The 18,803-nt window shown below is 45.6% G+C and overlaps 1 protein-coding gene across 1 annotated transcript in view; it reads right to left on the bottom strand.

Moving 5' to 3' along the window:
• The window catches only part of STOM (stomatin), a 105,912-nt gene extending 87,325 nt beyond the window's left edge, over positions 1-18,587 (bottom strand). Inside the window, exon 1 of the mRNA XM_082264491.1 lies at positions 18,457-18,587. Within this exon, the coding sequence (XP_082120617.1) occupies positions 18,457-18,559 (103 nt within the window). The 5' untranslated portion in view covers positions 18,560-18,587. The remainder of the gene's footprint in view (positions 1-18,456) is intronic.
• Positions 18,588-18,803: the final 216 nt, after the last annotated feature.

Here is an 18,803-nt window from a genome sequence, read left to right as displayed (position 1 = left end):
AATGCTAACACAATGTGGACCTGTTATATGGCCAGTGTACACACAACTAGAGCTCAGACACCATAAACAGCATACGATGTAGAATATTACATATATTTTAGTACTGAATGGGCCGAAACACATAATTCCCTGCATTCAGCCAGTCATTTACTCCCCAGCTATGAGGTTAGTAAGATGGAGTCGGCAGGCAGATATGCCAACTCAAGTTCCTCTCATGTTCACAGATATTTTAGGAGAATTAGAAAGCGGATTGTAGCGGTACCGTTGTTGGATCTAGAATTCTCTAGACTCGCCAAGACCTTTCATTACAATTCCTGCCTGAGTTTGTCTTTGTTGAGTGGAACAAACATAAACCCACAAGGGAGAAGCCAGATCACAGCAAAAGACGTCAGACTGGCAACGAAACAAGGCCAATCAGAGAGCAAAACTTTCCAACAAACACTTCCAGACACAGCTGCCTGAACTATATAAACAATCTTTTATCATAGTTATTAGATCATATATCTAAGCTCCTCTGTACAATGCTGTGGAATATGTCAGAGCTACTGTATATAAATGTATAATAACAATTAAAATAGTAAGTGACTGGTTGGGACATATAGGAGTGTAAAGCCTCGTACACACGCACCGATTGTTGGCCGTAAATTTTCGGCCAATGTCCGATTGTCGGCTTGTTAGTATGATGCTTCCGACAACCGACTGCGACTTTTCAGCCGAACAAAATCTGGTGTGCATGCTATAACATTTTTGTTGGCCGTCACCAGAACGGCCGATTGTTCGTCAGACAGTACAGATTTCGGCCGACAAAAGTCAGATGAGCAAGACTGGGCATGCCCAGAGAAGAAAAAACACACGGAAAGTAGACCAGAACATGACATCACTTCTGCAGTTGGTTGTTGTTGGCCGACAAAATTTGTGTGCAGTCTAGAAAACATTTCAACTAACACAACAACACTGGACAAAAGACGGCCGATCGGTCGGCCAACAATCGGTGCGTATGTACGGGGCTTAAGCTTCACTGGTGCAGAGACTAATGTGAATGGTTTTGCGTTCCCTGTAAAGCACTGCAGAAAAATGCAGAGCCATACAAAATGTATTCTAATAATATAGTGCGTGACAGCGGTAGAATGTTTAGGTGTAAGCATACGTGAATGGTATAATATTGCCCATACAGCATTACAGAATAGGTCAGCGCTATATAAAAATGTATCAAATAAATAGATATCTTCTGTAGTGGTGTAGAAGTGGTTAATGTTTCAAGGAAACCTTTTGTCACACATTTGCATTCAAGGTTCTGGCTTTTGGCCCCTTAAAACCTCAAATGACAGAATTAGGATTCGTTGTCTGCTAAACCAAACAAGATAATTACACGTCAGATTAGCAAGTATAAAACCATAGGGGGACGATAGTACCATATGTCACAGCCAAAGAGGCAACAAGCCACACTTCATTTTAAAATAGTTTTTTTAGGTTGGAACTTTTTAAGCAGCCAGAGGGCTGTTTTTTCAATTTATTAATTGCACAAAAAAAATCATTGAGCAATCAATCAATTATAGCACACTTGCACTTTATACTATTTTGAAGGAATAGGTATACAGAAGGTGTTATTTCACAATTCATGTACTGCAATATATTACTTATTAATTTATTTTCACACTAGCACTTTAAAATATTTACAAATAGGGGTAGCACAGTTTTTATTCACCTACACTTCATTTTACTATATTTACAAAAACACTGATACATTACAGTTTTCTGAATTTAAGAAAAATGCGTGCTTTTTAGTGACAAACTTTCCAGGTTTCCAGCACCTATCCTTATTTCTGACAGGAAGAACAGGTGGAGCCACAATGCTTTCTACGCAGAAGACATTTTCATGTATCCTCTGACAACCATCACCCTCAGGGAAACACACATTACTTCCTACCATGCCCAGACCTACCGAATGCCTCCATGTTTCTGGGCCATCACCCTCAGGGAAACACACATTACTTCCTACCATGCCCAGACCTACCGAATGCCTCCATGTCTCTGGGCCATCACCCTCAGGGAAACACACATTAATTCCTACCATGCCCAGAATGCCTCCATGTTTCTGGGCAATCACCCTCAAGAAAACACACATTACTTCCTACCATGCCCAGACCTACCGAATGCCTCCATGTTTCTGGGCCATCACCCTCAGGGAAACACACATTAATTCCTACCATGCCCAGAATGCCTCCATGTTTCTGGGCCATCACCCTCAGGGAAACACACATTAATTCCTACCATGCCCAGAATGCCTCCATGTTTCTGGGCCATCACCCTCAGGAAAAACGCACATTACTTCCTACCATGCCCAGACCTACCGAATGCCTCCATGTTTCTGGGCAATCACCCTCAAGAAAACACACATTACTTCCTACCATGCCCAGACCTACCGAATGCCTCCATGTTTCTGGGCCATCACCCTCAAGAAAACACACATTACTTCCTACCATGCCCAGAAATACCAAATGCCTCCATGTTTCTGGGCCATCACCCTCAGGGAAACACACATTAATTCCTACCATGCCCAGAATGCCTCCATGTTTCTGGGCCATCACCCTCAGGAAAAACGCACATTACTTCCTACCATGCCCAGACCTACCGAATGCCTCCATGTTTCTGGGCAATCACCCTCAAGAAAACACACATTACTTCCTACCATGCCCAGACCTACCGAATGCCTCCATGTTTCTGGGCCATCACCCTCAGGGAAACACACATTACTTCCTACCATGCCCAGAATGCCTCCATGTTTCTGGGCCATCACCCTCAGGAAAAACGCACATTACTTCCTACCACGCCCAGACCTACCGAATGCCTCCATGTTTCTGGGCCATCACCCTCAGGGAAACACACATTAATTCCTACCATGCCCAGAATGCCTCCATGTTTCTGGGCAATCACCCTCAGGAAAAACGCACATTACTTCCTACCATGCCCAGACCTACCGAATGCCTCCATGTTTCTGGGCCATCACCCTCAAGAAAACACATTACTTCCTACCATGCCCAGACCTACCGAATGCCTCCATGTTTCTGGGCAATCACCCTCAAGAAAACACACATTACTTCCTACCATGCCCAGACCTACCGAATGCCTCCATGTTTCTGGGCCATCACCCTCAAGAAAACACACATTACTTCCTACCATGCCCAGACCTACCGAATGCCTCCATGTTTCTGGGCCATCACCTTCAGGAAAAACGCACATTACTTCCTACCATGCCCAGACCTACCGAATGCCTCCATGTTTCTGGGCAATCACCCTCAAGAAAACACACATTACTTCCTACCATGCCCAGACCTACCGAATGCCTCCATGTTTCTGGGCAATCACCCTCAAGAAAACACACATTACTTCCTACCATGCCCAGACCTACCGAATGCCTCCATGTTTCTGGGCCATCACCCTCAGGAAAACACACATTACTTCCTACCATGCCCAGAATGCCTCCATGTTTCTGGGCCATCACCCTCAGGAAAAACGCACATTACTTCCTACCACGCCCAGACCTACCGAATGCCTCCATGTTTCTGGGCAATCACCCTCAGGGAAACACACATTAATTCCTACCATGCCCAGAATGCCTCCATGTTTCTGGGCCATCACCCTCAGGAAAAACGCACATTACTTCCTACCATGCCTAGACCTACCGAATGCCTCCATGTTTCTGGGCCATCACCCTCAAGAAAACACACATTACTTCCTACCATGCCCAGACCTACCGAATGCCTCCATGTTTCTGGGCAATCACCCTCAAGAAAACACACATTACTTCCTACCATGCCCAGACCTACCGAATGCCTCCATGTTTCTGGGCCATCACCCTCAGGAAAAACGCACATTACTTCCTACCACGCCCAGACCTACCGAATGCCTCCATGTTTCTGGGCAATCACCCTCAGGGAAACACACATTAATTCCTACCATGCCCAGAATGCCTCCATGTTTCTGGGCCATCACCCTCAGGAAAAACGCACATTACTTCCTACCATGCCTAGACCTACCGAATGCCTCCATGTTTCTGGGCCATCACCCTCAAGAAAACACACATTACTTCCTACCATGCCCAGACCTACCGAATGCCTCCATGTTTCTGGGCAATCACCCTCAAGAAAACACACATTACTTCCTACCATGCCCAGACCTACCGAATGCCTCCATGTTTCTGGGCCATCACCCTCAAGAAAACACACATTACTTCCTACCATGCCCAGACCTACCGAATGCCTCCATGTTTCTGGGCCATCACCTTCAGGAAAAATGCACATTACTTCCTACCATGCCCAGACCTACCGAATGCCTCCATGTTTCTGGGCAATCACCCTCAAGAAAACACACATTACTTCCTACCATGCCCAGACCTACCGAATGCCTCCATGTTTCTGGGCAATCACCCTCAAGAAAACACACATTACTTCCTACCATGCCCAGACCTACCGAATGCCTCCATGTTTCTGGGCCATCACCCTCAGGAAAAACGCACATTACTTCCTACCACGCCCAGACCTACCGAATGCCTCCATGTTTCTGGGCCATCACCCTCAGGGAAACACACATTAATTCCTACCATGCCCAGAATGCCTCCATGTTTCTGGGCCATCACCCTCAGGAAAAACGCACATTACTTCCTACCATGCCCAGACCTACCGAATGCCTCCATGTTTCTGGGCCATCACCCTCATGAAAACGCACATTACTTCCTACCATGCCCAGACCTACCGAATGCCTCCATGTTTCTGGGCAATCACCCTCAAGAAAACACACATTACTTCCTACCATGCCCAGACCTACCGAATGCCTCCATGTTTCTGGGCCATCACCCTCAGGGAAACACACATTACTTCCTACCATGCCCAGAATGCCTCCATGTTTCTGGGCCATCACCCTCAGGAAAAACGCACATTACTTCCTACCACGCCCAGACCTACCGAATGCCTCCATGTTTCTGGGCCATCACCCTCAGGGAAACACACATTAATTCCTACCATGCCCAGAATGCCTCCATGTTTCTGGGCCATCACCCTCAGGAAAAACGCACATTACTTCCTACCATGCCCAGACCTACCGAATGCCTCCATGTTTCTGGGCCATCACCCTCATGAAAACACACATTACTTCCTACCATGCCCAGACCTACCGAATGCCTCCATGTTTCTGGGCAATCACCCTCAAGAAAACGCACATTACTTCCTACCACGCCCAGACCTACCGAATGCCTCCATGTTTCTGGGCCATCACCCTCAGGGAAACACACATTAATTCCTACCATGCCCAGAATGCCTCCATGTTTCTGGGCCATCACCCTCAGGAAAAACGCACATTACTTCCTACCATGCCCAGACCTACCGAATGCCTCCATGTTTCTGGGCCATCACCCTCAAGAAAACACACATTACTTCCTACCATGCCCAGACCTACCGAATGCCTCCATGTTTCTGGGCCATCACCTTCAGGAAAAATGCACATTACTTCCTACCATGCCCAGACCTACCGAATGCCTCCATGTTTCTGGGCAATCACCCTCAAGAAAACACACATTACTTCCTACCATGCCCAGACCTACCGAATGCCTCCATGTTTCTGGGCCATCACCCTCAAGAAAACACACATTACTTCCTACCATGCCCAGACCTACCGAATGCCTCCATGTTTCTGGGCCATCACCCTCAGGAAAAACGCACATTACTTCCTACCACGCCCAGACCTACCGAATGCCTCCATGTTTCTGGGCCATCACCCTCAGGGAAACACACATTAATTCCTACCATGCCCAGAATGCCTCCATGTTTCTGGGCCATCACCCTCAGGAAAAACGCACATTACTTCCTACCATGCCCAGACCTACCGAATGCCTCCATGTTTCTGGGCCATCACCCTCATGAAAACACACATTACTTCCTACCATGCCCAGACCTACCGAATGCCTCCATGTTTCTGGGCAATCACCCTCAAGAAAACACACATTACTTCCTACCATGCCCAGACCTACCGAATGCCTCCATGTTTCTGGGCCATCACCCTCAAGAAAACACACATTACTTCCTACCATGCCCAGACCTACCGAATGCCTCCATGTTTCTGGGCCATCACCCTCAGGGAAACACACATTACTTCCTACCATGCCCAGACCTACCGAATGCCTCCATGTTTCTGGGCCATCACCCTCAGGGAAACACACATTAATTCCTACCATGCCCAGACCTACTGAATGCCTCCATGTTTCTGGGCCATCACCCTCAGGAAAAAAAACACACATTACTTCCTACCATGCCCAGACCTACCGAATGCCTCCATGTTTCTGGGCCAGAAATAAAAAGAAACATCACAGTAGTGGACATGGAAAACATTACTATTTAACCTTCATACCAGCATGTGAGAAATAGCAGTGTAGCACTAATCCCTTGGGAGCTGCTGGTTATGGGTTCCCCTGGGTTACCATTAGCAACAGCATGACAGTTTAACATTTTCCCAAGTGTTTTTAGCTCAGTCAGGAAACGGTCCAGTAGCGTTGGTTTTTGTGTTTTTATTGAGAACTTAGATGGGAGAAGGGATTGAGTGGGATACTCCAACTTGTAGAACTTTGCATAATTAGCTGGGACGACTGATTAATGCCGATTAACGCTGAATAGCACTGTATAACGCTAGTCACGGCTAGGCCGCTGCTTCACCTTGTCATAAGTAGTGAAATAGAATTGAGTGAACTTCCTGAGGTAAACTGTACTGTATTGTACTGCAGAACAATCTTCAGGGCACTTCCTAGCACCCCCTTTGTTCCTATCCAGGGTCAACTACACGGCACCCCCTTTACTAACCAACTTCCTGTGTAAGCTAGCTCCTTGATCCCCTGACTTTTTTGGAGTGGTCCCCTCTACTAGGCAGACCTTGTGGCAAATCCCCGCATAGTCACGACACTGTTTTTCCTTAGAGACTCTGCCACCAGCTCCACTGTCAGCACTCTGGATCCTCTGCAGCTCAGCTCCACACCCAGTTCACTAGGCCGTCTGCCAGAACCACCTTCCTCACACCTGCAGGAGGAGGAGAGACAGCCACCTGCCTCCTCCTGGGACTCTGCTTCCCGCCAGAGACGCCCTGTCACGTGTCACCTCCGTATTTATGGTCAATCCCAAGAGGCATTGCAGGAATGCCCTCCCACTGGGACTACCACAAAGCACGATGTGCCACTGGCTGGGTTTCCTCCACTGTCCAACAAGCTCCTCCATTGGATACAGTGGGGACGCTCCCTTAGACCCAGTGAATCACACCTGGAAACATGTGACAGGCAAACTAATAGATCAGGCTTCCCTGATAAGCAGCAGGAGCAACAGATGCTTTTACCTAGCACCTACCCAACTAGGAGGGTGCTACATCAGCACAATCATTTACAGGGGAGATAAGAGCGACAGGTACAATAGAGGTAGCCGAGTCCTTCTCTGTACAATAAAGCAAACAAGGGTGACTAAACTGCATAAAGTGACAGAAAGGAACTGGGCAGAAATAGTAGGACAGAGAGGACTGAGGTACAACAGAGGGACAGAGAGGGACTGGGATGCAATAGAAGGAAACACATGGACTGAGATACAATAAAGGAATAGAGAGGGAGTCGGGTACAATCGTGGGCAGAGAGGGACGGGGGGGGGGGGGCAGAAAATTGGGGGGAAAAAAAGTCACAGAGGACTGTAGTACAATGGAGGGTATGTTGGGGTACAATTCAGGAACAGAGGTGTAGATGGGGTGCAAAATGACAGAGGGGGGTAGGAAAATAGGCAGGAAGGGGGGGGGGTTTAAAGATGGAGAGGACTGTAATATAATAGAGGGAAAAGGGAGGATTAGGGTCCAGAAAGAGGGAGAGAGAAGGAATGGGTACAGAAGAGAGTCAGCCCTGGTTCACACTTATGCAAAGCAGGAAAAGCAGCAAATCTTCTGTGTTTCCCACATCGCATTGCAATCGCATGGCTTTTATGCGTTCTGCTGCGGGTGTCAATGTTATCTTAACGACACCCTGAAACAGATTGCAAGAATCGCATCGCATGGGTAAAAATCACTTCCTGTCCTCTAAATGTAACAAGTGAGAAGATCTCTTTTCAATGTGAAGGAAATTATCTTAGGCAGGCTATAGTCGGTGCAAAATTCCCACGATTCCCCATCAATACAGACAGTACTGACAAGGGGAGCCGGGGGGGGGGGGTGGTTTTGAGGAGGAGCCCCGCCAGGAGAAGACAGTGATTATTGCTAGCGACTATAGCAGCCGCTAGCAATAATCGCAAGCGAATATGGCAGGCTGGTTGCATCCAAGTTGATCGATCAATCAACATGGTACATTCAGCCTGCCCATTTATATGAGGTCAGATCTAAACTCTTACAATTTGTATCCAAATCAGGTAGGTTCTTGCACTACATCGTTGAAGGTAAATCTAAAATGGAAATGTATGGCCAGCTAAAAAGCGGAGTTCCAGCCGTTTCTGCATTTATTTAAAGTCAGCAGCTACAAAGTGTAGCTGTTGACTTTTAATAAACACACACTCACCAGTCCCAGGATCCAGTCACGCTCATCTCCCTCTCCTTGGCATTACTACTAGTGTGGGCACCCTTGTGGCTTCACAGCCGGGTGTGCTATGCGCATGCACAAGTCCTGAATGGCTGGACAATCTTCTGGGACCTGTGACATGTCCCAGAAGATTGCAGAGAGGGAGAGGAGTACCTGTCAAAACTAGGTACCTGCTCCCCCCTCCCCTAAAAAAAGAATTTAATAATTGACATGCCAAAAGTGTCATGTAAAAAGGGGGGGGGGGTCAGGAGTCCTTAAGGCGGAACTCCCACTTTGAGACAGCTGTCATCAGAATACCTGTTTCCACCTGGGGGTCCTTTCACAAGGCTTTCCACCCGGCAGACTCCGTTTTTCTCTGAGCAGGCGGATGACAGCTCTGTCTCCGCTTACTTTGCAGAGACGGAGCTGTCAAACCTTCGCTCTCCTCTATGGAGATTGGATGAAAACTGACCGCCTGTCCGCGTTCATCTGAACCGATCCCCTAGACGGATGGAAAGTAGGGTCTGGATTTCACAGACCACATCGGATCAGAGAGCAGCAGGTGTCAGTGGACAGGTCACCGCTGACATTCGCTGCCTCAGAGGATGGAGCATGGAGCATCCGATCAGGTCCGCCTGAAAAACTGATAGGTGGAACTGATCGGAAAGCCCGTGTGAAAGGGACCTGAAGATTTCACCCCTTTATTTTTGTTCCGGTGGCAACTCAAAATTATGTAATTCTCGCCTAGGTCAGAAAGTTCCTGGCTGCAGAACAGAAAAAGGTAAGAAACCTTTCTAGAAAAAGGGGTGAAGGTCTGCTTAAAGTGCTTGCAAAGGCAGAAGGTTTTTTTTTTTTTTTTTTTTTTTTTTTTTTTTTTTTTTTTTTATATAAAATTTAATCTTAATGCATTCTATGCTCTAAGATAAAAGCCTTCTGTGTGCAGTAGCCCCCCCCCCCCTTGTCCCTGTAATACTTACCCAAGCCCATCTCGATCCAGTAATGTGCACGAGAACCTTGGTTGCCCAGGACTTCCCTTAGGATTGGCACAGCAACAGATGCCCTAGACTCCCATGCTGACACAGTTAGTAAGCCAATGAGGAGGGGGGGCAACTGAGCCTAGCCTGGGCTCTGTGTCTGAATGGATGAAGAGCAGCGGCTCGGGTGCCCCCATAGCAAGCTGCTTTCTCTGGGGGCAATCGTCAGGAGGGACCCGAGCAGAGGAGAATCTAGGATCCTCTGTGCAAAACCATTAAATAGAGCAGGATGGGTTTGTTATTTTTAAACAAAACATAATCACTTTAAGCTCTGTAAACAAAACAATGCTGCTTCTCAAAGCAGTTAGGCCCCGTTCACATAGGGGCGATCCGACTTTGGGTGGCGACCTCCGAGGTCGCGGTGCGAGCAGCGCGCCGGGACCTCGGAGTGGCCGCCACGGACTTCATAACATTGAAGTCTATGGCGGTCGCCTCCGGGTCGCCCCAAAGAAGCTCCGGACCCTTTTTCTAAGGCGACCTACGGCGACCTATGGAAGGCGACCTACGGCGACCTGTGAGGCGACCAGGTCGCCTCACAGGTCACCTTAGTGTGAACGGGGGCTTAAGATTAGCCTGGGAAAGATATCAATAGGACAAGAGAACACCACCTGCTTGCTGAAAAAAAGTGTACACACACCATATTTATTATGCAATATTTTATATTTATATCTTACTAACATAATGGGGGAAAAAAAAAAAAAATTCTTTGGTCCCAAACATAAAAATAAGGAAAATATATTTACAGCCACCATAAAATTCCCATGAATATGCCTACAGACATAAGAGAACATCCACCAGATTTGGTTGGATATGGTGAGACTGACAAACAATAAGTCTAAGTCCACACGAACCTCAGCGAACATCCCTAGGCTGCGCACTCTCAGGATGAATTCTCACAACTGATTGCAGTGCGGTGGGGATTTTCTTAACACATTTCTCAGAAGGATTTCTAAATTCTCTAACTATTAGGATGTGGTTTGCTCTGTGATGTGGATGTGGGTTACGGAAAGTTGTGTATCCTCTGTAATCGTGACTTGGAGAGGGAGCCCACACTCATCGAAAGGAGGTCAGTGGGTCAAACTTATATCGGCCATTCTCATATACAGTTGTGCAGTCAGTATCAGAAGGAATAAACCGGAAGTGAAATTCATTTCACATGCCCCACCCACCATACCAGTACTGCACAATCCCATCTTAGCCTCTCGTTTTACTCAATATCGGTTTGAAAACTGTCAGGCAACACACTGCTGCTGAGTATGACAGCACTGTACTTCCACAACAGCTGCACAAGAATCCCTGAATCCACCTCGTCTTTACAAGCCTTAGGCTCCATTCACACCTAGGCGTTTGAGTTTTTCAGCTCCAAAAACGCTCAGAAAAAACGTTCCAAAACGCCCAACAAGTAAAACCCCATTCATTTAAATGGCTCCTGTTCACATCTGAGCGTTTTGCAAAACGCCTGTAGCTGAAAAAAGTACATGAGCTTCTTTTTGGGCTGATTACTAGCGTTTTTGATAGATCTCAATGCCTGCCTCCAAAAACGCCTGAAAATCACGGTAAAAAAATGCGGTAAAACGCTACGCTCAAGTGTGAATGCAGCCTAAGGCTGGGTTCACACTGCTACGATGCAGGAAACCCTGTGAATCCTATGAGGATTCCCGTATTGCGCCTGAATCGCAGACCGTTCACACTGACATCTGCGGATGTTAATAAAATAAAAAGTTAAAGCAGTAATAAACTCTAATGACAAAAAAAAAAAAACCCTGCAAGACAAAGGCATAATGAGCTAGTATGCATCGCATACTAGCTCATTATGTATTACTTACCTTAGAATGAAGCCCCGACACAGACCCCCAGACACCGCTGTGGGAGCGGACATGATCCCTCGGCGTCTCTTCCGTGTTCGGCGGCTCCGTTGCTGTGAGTGGCCGGAGGCGCGATGAGGTCACTCCCGCGCATGCGCGCGGGAATAATTTTCCGGCAATTCACAGCAAGGAGCTCTGAAGGTCCACCGGACCTTCAGAGCACATGCGCCGCACTCATCAGCGGCGGCATGCAGTGGTAATATCTCCTAAACCGTGCAGGTTTTAGGAGATATTATAAGCATTATTATAGGCTTACCTGTAGTTAAAAGTAAAAAAAAGCGGTATTCTACCGCTTTAATGACACCCCCAGATCGGTTCGTAGATCACAGTGCAAAATGTGAAATGGTACAGAAATCAGATCGCATGGATGTGAACACCTATGCGATCCGATTCCAGTGTGGACCAAAAAATGGTCCTGTACCATTTTGGTCTGAATGCGATGCAAATTCAGCCATACAAAATGTATGACTGAATTTGCATCCCATGTGATCTGCTCAGCAATGTGGTGCCAATCACATGCGAGGTCTGTGCGCACCAGTGTGAACCCAGCCTTAAGGTCATCATACACGTTATAGTCTGAACAAACAATCAACAGTAGATTTACCAAAACGATGAGAAAAAAAAAAAATGAGAGTCCACCTAATCTACCCATTTACTTTGTAACCAATCAGGCAGGCCCGTGTACAACATAGATGTTGGTAGATCTATAGGAGTTTGTACAATCTGATTGTAGCATATATGCTGAATTTTGGGATGGTATTAAACCCAAAAATACGAGGGGCATTAAAGTCAAACTTGGGACTTTTATTTTACAGATATAAAAGGGATGCTCGCGTGGCGGTACTACACGCAGTAGTAAGTGGCAAGGGTGTGCTATTACTGATAGGTGGCGCACATGACGCAGGCCAGTCCAGAGACCCGGTAATCAATATGGCAGACAACAGTGTTAGTGTGTGCATGGAACAGCGTGTGGTGATGAAGTTTCTTGTGAACGAAGGCATAAAACCTGCGGATCTACAGAAGACGTCAAGCACAGTACCGTGATGAGACGCTCAGCTGCAGTAAGACATGTGAATGGTGTAAACGTTCAAAGATGGCCGTACGTCTGTCAGTGACGATCCCGGCTGTGATGGTTCCCAGCCCACAGCAACAGCAGTCATTCCTGTGAACATTCAGCACATGCAAAGCCTGATCCTGGATAATCGACGCATAACCTGACGTGAAACTGCACAAGAGACAAATCTATCTGTGATGCACTGACGACAAAGTGAAGCAGGCTGTCCTAGGAGGATTTAGGCATACTGACAAATCTTTCTGTGCCAAAGCTTTCCAGGCATTAGTTAAACACTGGGAGAAGAGTATAAATGTAACAGGGGAGTATGTCAAAAAATAAATGCAGTGTCCATGCCTTGAAATCTTGTTTTTTTTATAATAAAAAAAAAAAAAAAAAACCCCTCTAAAGTCCTGGTTTGACCTTTTTTCAATCCCCCCACCAGTTTCCACCTGTTGATCTGGCCAGTAACACACCTTCTGTATTAGGACGCCCCCACTCTGGATGAAGGAGCAACAGAGACACCTTGTGACAATAGCGTTATCAGTTTGTGGGGAGGGGAGTGTTCTATGTACTGGCAGGTTTGTATACATCAACATATTGAGGCCAAACTCTAGCTAGCACTTCAAAAGCAGTTACCGCAACATTTTTTTCCCCCCTTCTGGGTTAAAAGTTTTAAATAAATAAAAACCCAATTGTTGTAGGCACCCCTGTCAGTGCTAAATGGTTTGTCTCAACCCTCCACTATCTGCAGGACAGTATTTTCTGTTGGGGAAAAAAAAAAAAATCTAAAAAATAAAACGAATCACATCTAAGAATTGCTAAGTTGCAATAGGTTAAATGTTTACTTTTGGGTTTAATACCACTTTAAATGAAAAAAATACTGATGATAAATATGAATTTTAGATCATACTTTAGATTGTAAGCTTCTCAGCATAGGATTTGCATTCCTATGGTATGTATAAAGTATGTCATCCCTTTATACTGCAACGTAGAAATAGCAATGCTATGCAAACTAAAACGATAAAAATGATTCTCCTTCTTCCCCTTTCACTTCAGGTTATACCAACTACGCTGCCTGTACAGTATATAGGATTTCCACACAGAGGCCCTCTCACAATTTTAAGAATTTAACAGTTTAGAAGAGATAAAAGCAACCAGTATGACAGGAAATTTCAGTACAAGCCATCAGGAAAAATTTTTTTTAGCGAAGAATAATGTGCACTGTGAACACCACTCAACTGATAATGGATTATAATAAATAAAATAATGATTGTGTTTTTAATCATGTTATTGCAAATCTATGCCTGTGTGAGGATTTAATAAAGATACCAGCAGACATAAGATAAATTAATCATTCCATAAACAGTAATATCTTTTCCGATTAAAATATTGTACGTATGAAAGACTCGACAGATAACATTAAGAAAAGGCATCTACACACAGGACTTAATATGCCTGTTGTGTACAAACCTTCAATTTACCTCTTCATGGGAAAAACAGGCAGGTGAAATTTAGGGCTCTTTCACACGGCCAGCCTCCGTAGGCGGATCCGTGCTGCTCAGCAGGGATCGATCCGCCGATCCCCGCTGAGCCGGCAGATGACAGCTCCGTCTTCCGCTTGCAGTGCGGAGAGGGAGGTGTCACAGCTGCGGCTGCTCTCCATGGGGGATTGGATGAGAGCGGACCGTCTGTCCGCTCTCATCCGATCCCTGAACGGATGGAAAAATAAGATTTCCATCTGTCCGGATTTCACGGAGAGGATCGGATACGGATGGCAGCGGGTGTCAGCGGAGATGTCTCCACTGACATCCGCTGCCCCATAGAGCTGCATGGAGGATCCGATCAGATCCACCTAAAAAAACTGACAGGCGGATCTGATCGGATCGACGTGTGAAAGAACCCATAGTCTGATGAAAATTATTAAGGTGGCCATACAGGTATTGATTAATGATCAATCTAGCTAGGTATGAGCGACTGCAAAACAAACAATTTACCATAGACTAAAGTATCACATAATACAACGCATCCTGTATCAATTGAAAATAGTCAGAAACAATCTAAAAAAAAAAAAAAATAATAATAATTTGATCAATCTGTTCACAAATCGGTTGTTTGAAAAACATGCAGATCAATCAAATCGATAACATTCTGCCACAGCCAATCGATTGCCTGTGGTCAAAAACTGATAAAATTCAATAATTTTAGAAACCTAGAAGAGTGACTGCTGAAAAAAGGCCAAGTGGAAAATCAAATCTGCCGGCGTTTTTGTTTATTTTACTTTTTTTGTCTAACTAAAGATGTAGGTTTGTCGCAAGCATGTTTAGATCCACTTACTGTGGACTGACACTACCTCTGCTGGAAGTCTTTTGCAAGCGACAACTACTCTTTCGCTAAAATGGAAAGAAAAGGGGGTTCAATGGCCCCCTTTTATCTATGGGATAGTGACAGGTATAAGCTTGGTAACTGGGAGCTATTTTGGCGGGCTTAGATGTGAGGAAACCTTGTTGCTGGGGGGAAAAAAGGTCTTTAGCGTTCTGTTGGTTAGAATAAAGAGAAAAGGGGCTAATGCCCCTTTTATTTATGGGGCAGTGGCAGGAATCCTAGTTGTCAGGGAAAGTTCTAGCCTGTCAGCTATTACTGATAGCGGATTGGATAATAAAGTTAAGGCTAAACTGACCAGGTATCCAGGGAGAATAGGGCCCATACTCGTTTTATCCTGTTTCTTCCCGCCAGTGATATAGGTCAGTGATTGGTCAACGGTCATCAAGCAAGCCCATTTAAGGGGTCTCCTCACCAACGGTCTTCACATCGCCTGACAGAAGAAGACAGCCGAGCGGTTCCCCCCCCTGTTATGTCGCGGTCAGTTTGTTATTTTAGGGTCACCTTTGCTCATGCAAAGGGGGACGTTCAAGTTTTTATGATTTATGTTATGAGTTGGATGAAATTTTGAATTATTTAAAATTCTGCTAATTGCAACCTGGGTCGTGGTGACCGGGTTGTTTTAGGATGTTGTATATTGATATTTAAAGAGTTATTTGATTATATTTTGTTAAATAATAAACGGCCGCGGCCTCTTTTATTCCATACTTTAAAAAATTTGTGGTGTCATTTATTTTAAATAAGTTAATTTATTCATAGAGTTTAGGAAATCCTGCCTACTGCCCCATAAGCCCCTATCCAATCAAGCCTCCCCTGTAGCTAGGAAGATTAGGTACCGTACCTGTTTTTTCCTGTATCTTTCCCGCCTCCAGAGCTCGCCTCAGCAAGGGGGATCACAAGTGACAAGATTTCAGATCGCCTCACAACTCAAGCCGTGCTATTCCCTCCCCCCTCCCCTTTTGTTTGTCGCGGACAGTATATTATTTGTAGGGTCACTTTTGCATAAAGCAAAGGGGGACGATATCTTAATTGATTTCGTTTTAACAATATGTTTTGGTTTAAGTGTGGATAATGGACTTATTTATTATTTATTTGTTTTAACCTGGGCCGTAGTGGCCGGATTTATTTGACTGCTTTGAAATTTGTGTCAAGTTATAAGTGTTTTTAAACAAATAATAAAGGGCCGAGGCCTTTTTAAATCCAACAGTAAGTGTGCAGTGTCATCATTTTAGTATAAGTTTAGAGTATAAGAAATCCTGTCTACTATGCCATAATACTTTCTAAGATTACATTTTGAACTTCTCTCTTGCTAGTTTTAGGTAATGTCCCCGTGTTCTTGAGCTTAGCTTCACATTGAAAGTCCTGCCCTCCTGAACCTTCTATACACACAAACACACACACACACGACGTGTGTAAACAAGGTACATGAAAAGAAATAAAGTAGGATTTACAGAGGCAATACCACCAGTAACTGAGTCAGGTGCCCATCAAGGTCTACATATATTCAGCCCATTCCTGCCCACAATACCAACCTTACCTTTACCAAGGAACAATTAATCTGACACTGTAGAATTAGCATCTATCCAACCGCCCCACACCTTTTTAAATGCATCAGGTACCCCTCTATTAGGCTAAGTTCACATGTAGGCGTTTTGGGGCGTTTTTCTGCTCTAGGATCAGCTCAAAATACACCCAACAAGACAAATCCTATTAATTTCAATGGCCCCTGTTCACATCTGAGTGTTTTGACGTTTTAAGCAAAACGCCCAAAAAAGTACATGAGCTTCTTTTTGGGCAGATTACAGGCGTTTTTATTTTTTTCCATTGGTCACTTGTCAACCTAAAAATGCCTGTAAAACGCCCATAAAAACGCCTGTAAATAGCAACACCAAAATGTGAACGTAGCCTAAAGATACGTAGCTTCATATAGCGGGAAAGTATAATTTATCAACGCCTTCCAGGCCATGATGGTGGGGGGGCACTGGTTTCTTGCATGACAAAAATTATTTTATGTGCATAGTACAGGAGCAGTGCAAGTAGCGTACGGATCACCTTTTCGGGTGCTAATGGGTCCATTTGTCCAAACAGACAGACTGCTATGGAAGGTATTATGGTAATTGTTGTGACCAACTTAACACAGTTACCTGCTTGATATATTTAAAGGTTTCAATCAAGTCTCCTCTTTACCCCGGACTTTACATATTAAAACCCATCTCTGGGCACATGTAGTGGGGCTGTGCCTGCACTGCACAAGTTACCTGCTCATTTTTGTCTAGGGGAGAGGGGAATGCAGAGATACTTACCAGATCCTCCCAGCACAAGACAGATCCGGCACTTCCAGACTCCAGCAGTATGAGTTGTGGACCGTTCCTGATGTAACCGATCCCATAGCAGGCTCCATAGACCAAGAACAGTCCACTGCTGGATTGTGGGGGGGGGGGGGGGGGAAGCACCGTTTTCCAGCAGGGCGAAGAATCGGGCGAGTATAAGCGTTCTTTTCACCCCTAGACAAAAACAGCCTGTTGACCTATGCAGTGTGGGTACAGCCTGACTGCATGGGAAAACTTTGAGCTGTATGTTCTTGGAGTCTCTCCCGATATGTTTTATGCCCAAAACCCATCATCATTTCTTAAACTGGCCATACACTATACAATTTAGTGGTATAGTCTCTGTATAATCTCCCTAAGGCTCCTATCACACTTGTGCGCTCCGAAAGTCGCACAACTTGAAGCAATGCCTGTGTAATATTGAGGTCTATGGACCTCAAGTCGCTATAAAGTCAGACCAAAGTAGTGCATGGGACTACTTTACAGTCGCACAGATATGATTGCTACTCAATGGAAATTATAGGATACGACTTATCATGCAACTTTGCAGTCCCCAATCTGCAGGACAAGTCGCACAAGTGTGAAAGAGACCTAAGGGGGCATTAACATGTGCGAATGCACCCTGGTCAAGATTACCTGCAAGAACCCCACAGGGGTTCCTGCAATTCGCTGCGAGTAGGTAGCCCTGTTGAAAGCAATAGGAGGCTGCTGGCTCATAGTCATGTCCATTCACATGTAATCTCTCAAGCAGTGCTTACATGCAAGTGATCGGCCCTGGACGCAGGCAGGCAATTCATCCAGGGCCAATCACTGCATGAACAATTACATGCCAGTGGGCACAATTACCTGTGAGAGCCAGGGGCCTCCTGTTGTTTTCAATGGGGATGCCTACTCGCAGCTAATCGTGGGGTACTCACAGCTAATCGCGGGGTACTCGCAGCTAATCGCAAGGTACTCGCAGCTAATCGCGGGGTACTCACAGGCAACTGCTGCCAGGGGGGCATTTACAAGTGTGAATGCACCCTTGGATTTACCATAACTATGTAGTATGAGAAGAAATCAATCCATTCTATCTAACCAGGCAGGTCCTTGCACCTAATTCTGCAGATATCTTACATCTATGTGTAAAACGAGCGGTGTGTGTTGGGGACAGACGCTGAAGTAGCATCGCTTTGGTTGTCTGCCCTTGTATAGTGACTGTACAGGCAGAGGAGGGGTGAGAATAGATATCAGTACTTACTCAAGGTGGTGTCTGTGACTCTGCGCTGCTTCAAGTCCTGATTATCAGCCATAGTGGAAGGATTGCAGGCAACTAATTCAGCTGATTCTTCCAGACTGCTCATAATAAACACACACTGAGTACACAGACACTCCCAATGGAGGACCTCCCCCATCCACCATCCCTCCTCCCACACTCACCCCCTCCCTCTGATCGTGGGGGGGGGGGGAGATTTACTAAAGGAGCACAGATTCTTCTCTGCAACATTCCTTTTCACTTAGCTTAGTGAATGAGGTGAAGTTGTGTTGACTTTCAGCACCTGATCATGTGCAAGTAGAATTAACAACTTACCCTCTGGAAGATTTATC

The sequence above is a fragment of the Pelophylax lessonae genome (genome assembly GCF_965119305.1).
Source record: "Pelophylax lessonae genome assembly, chromosome: 7".
Lineage (NCBI taxonomy): Eukaryota > Metazoa > Chordata > Amphibia > Anura > Ranidae > Pelophylax > Pelophylax lessonae.
Note: the sequence above shows the minus strand (reverse complement) of the source record. Positions and strands in the feature narration are given on the sequence as shown.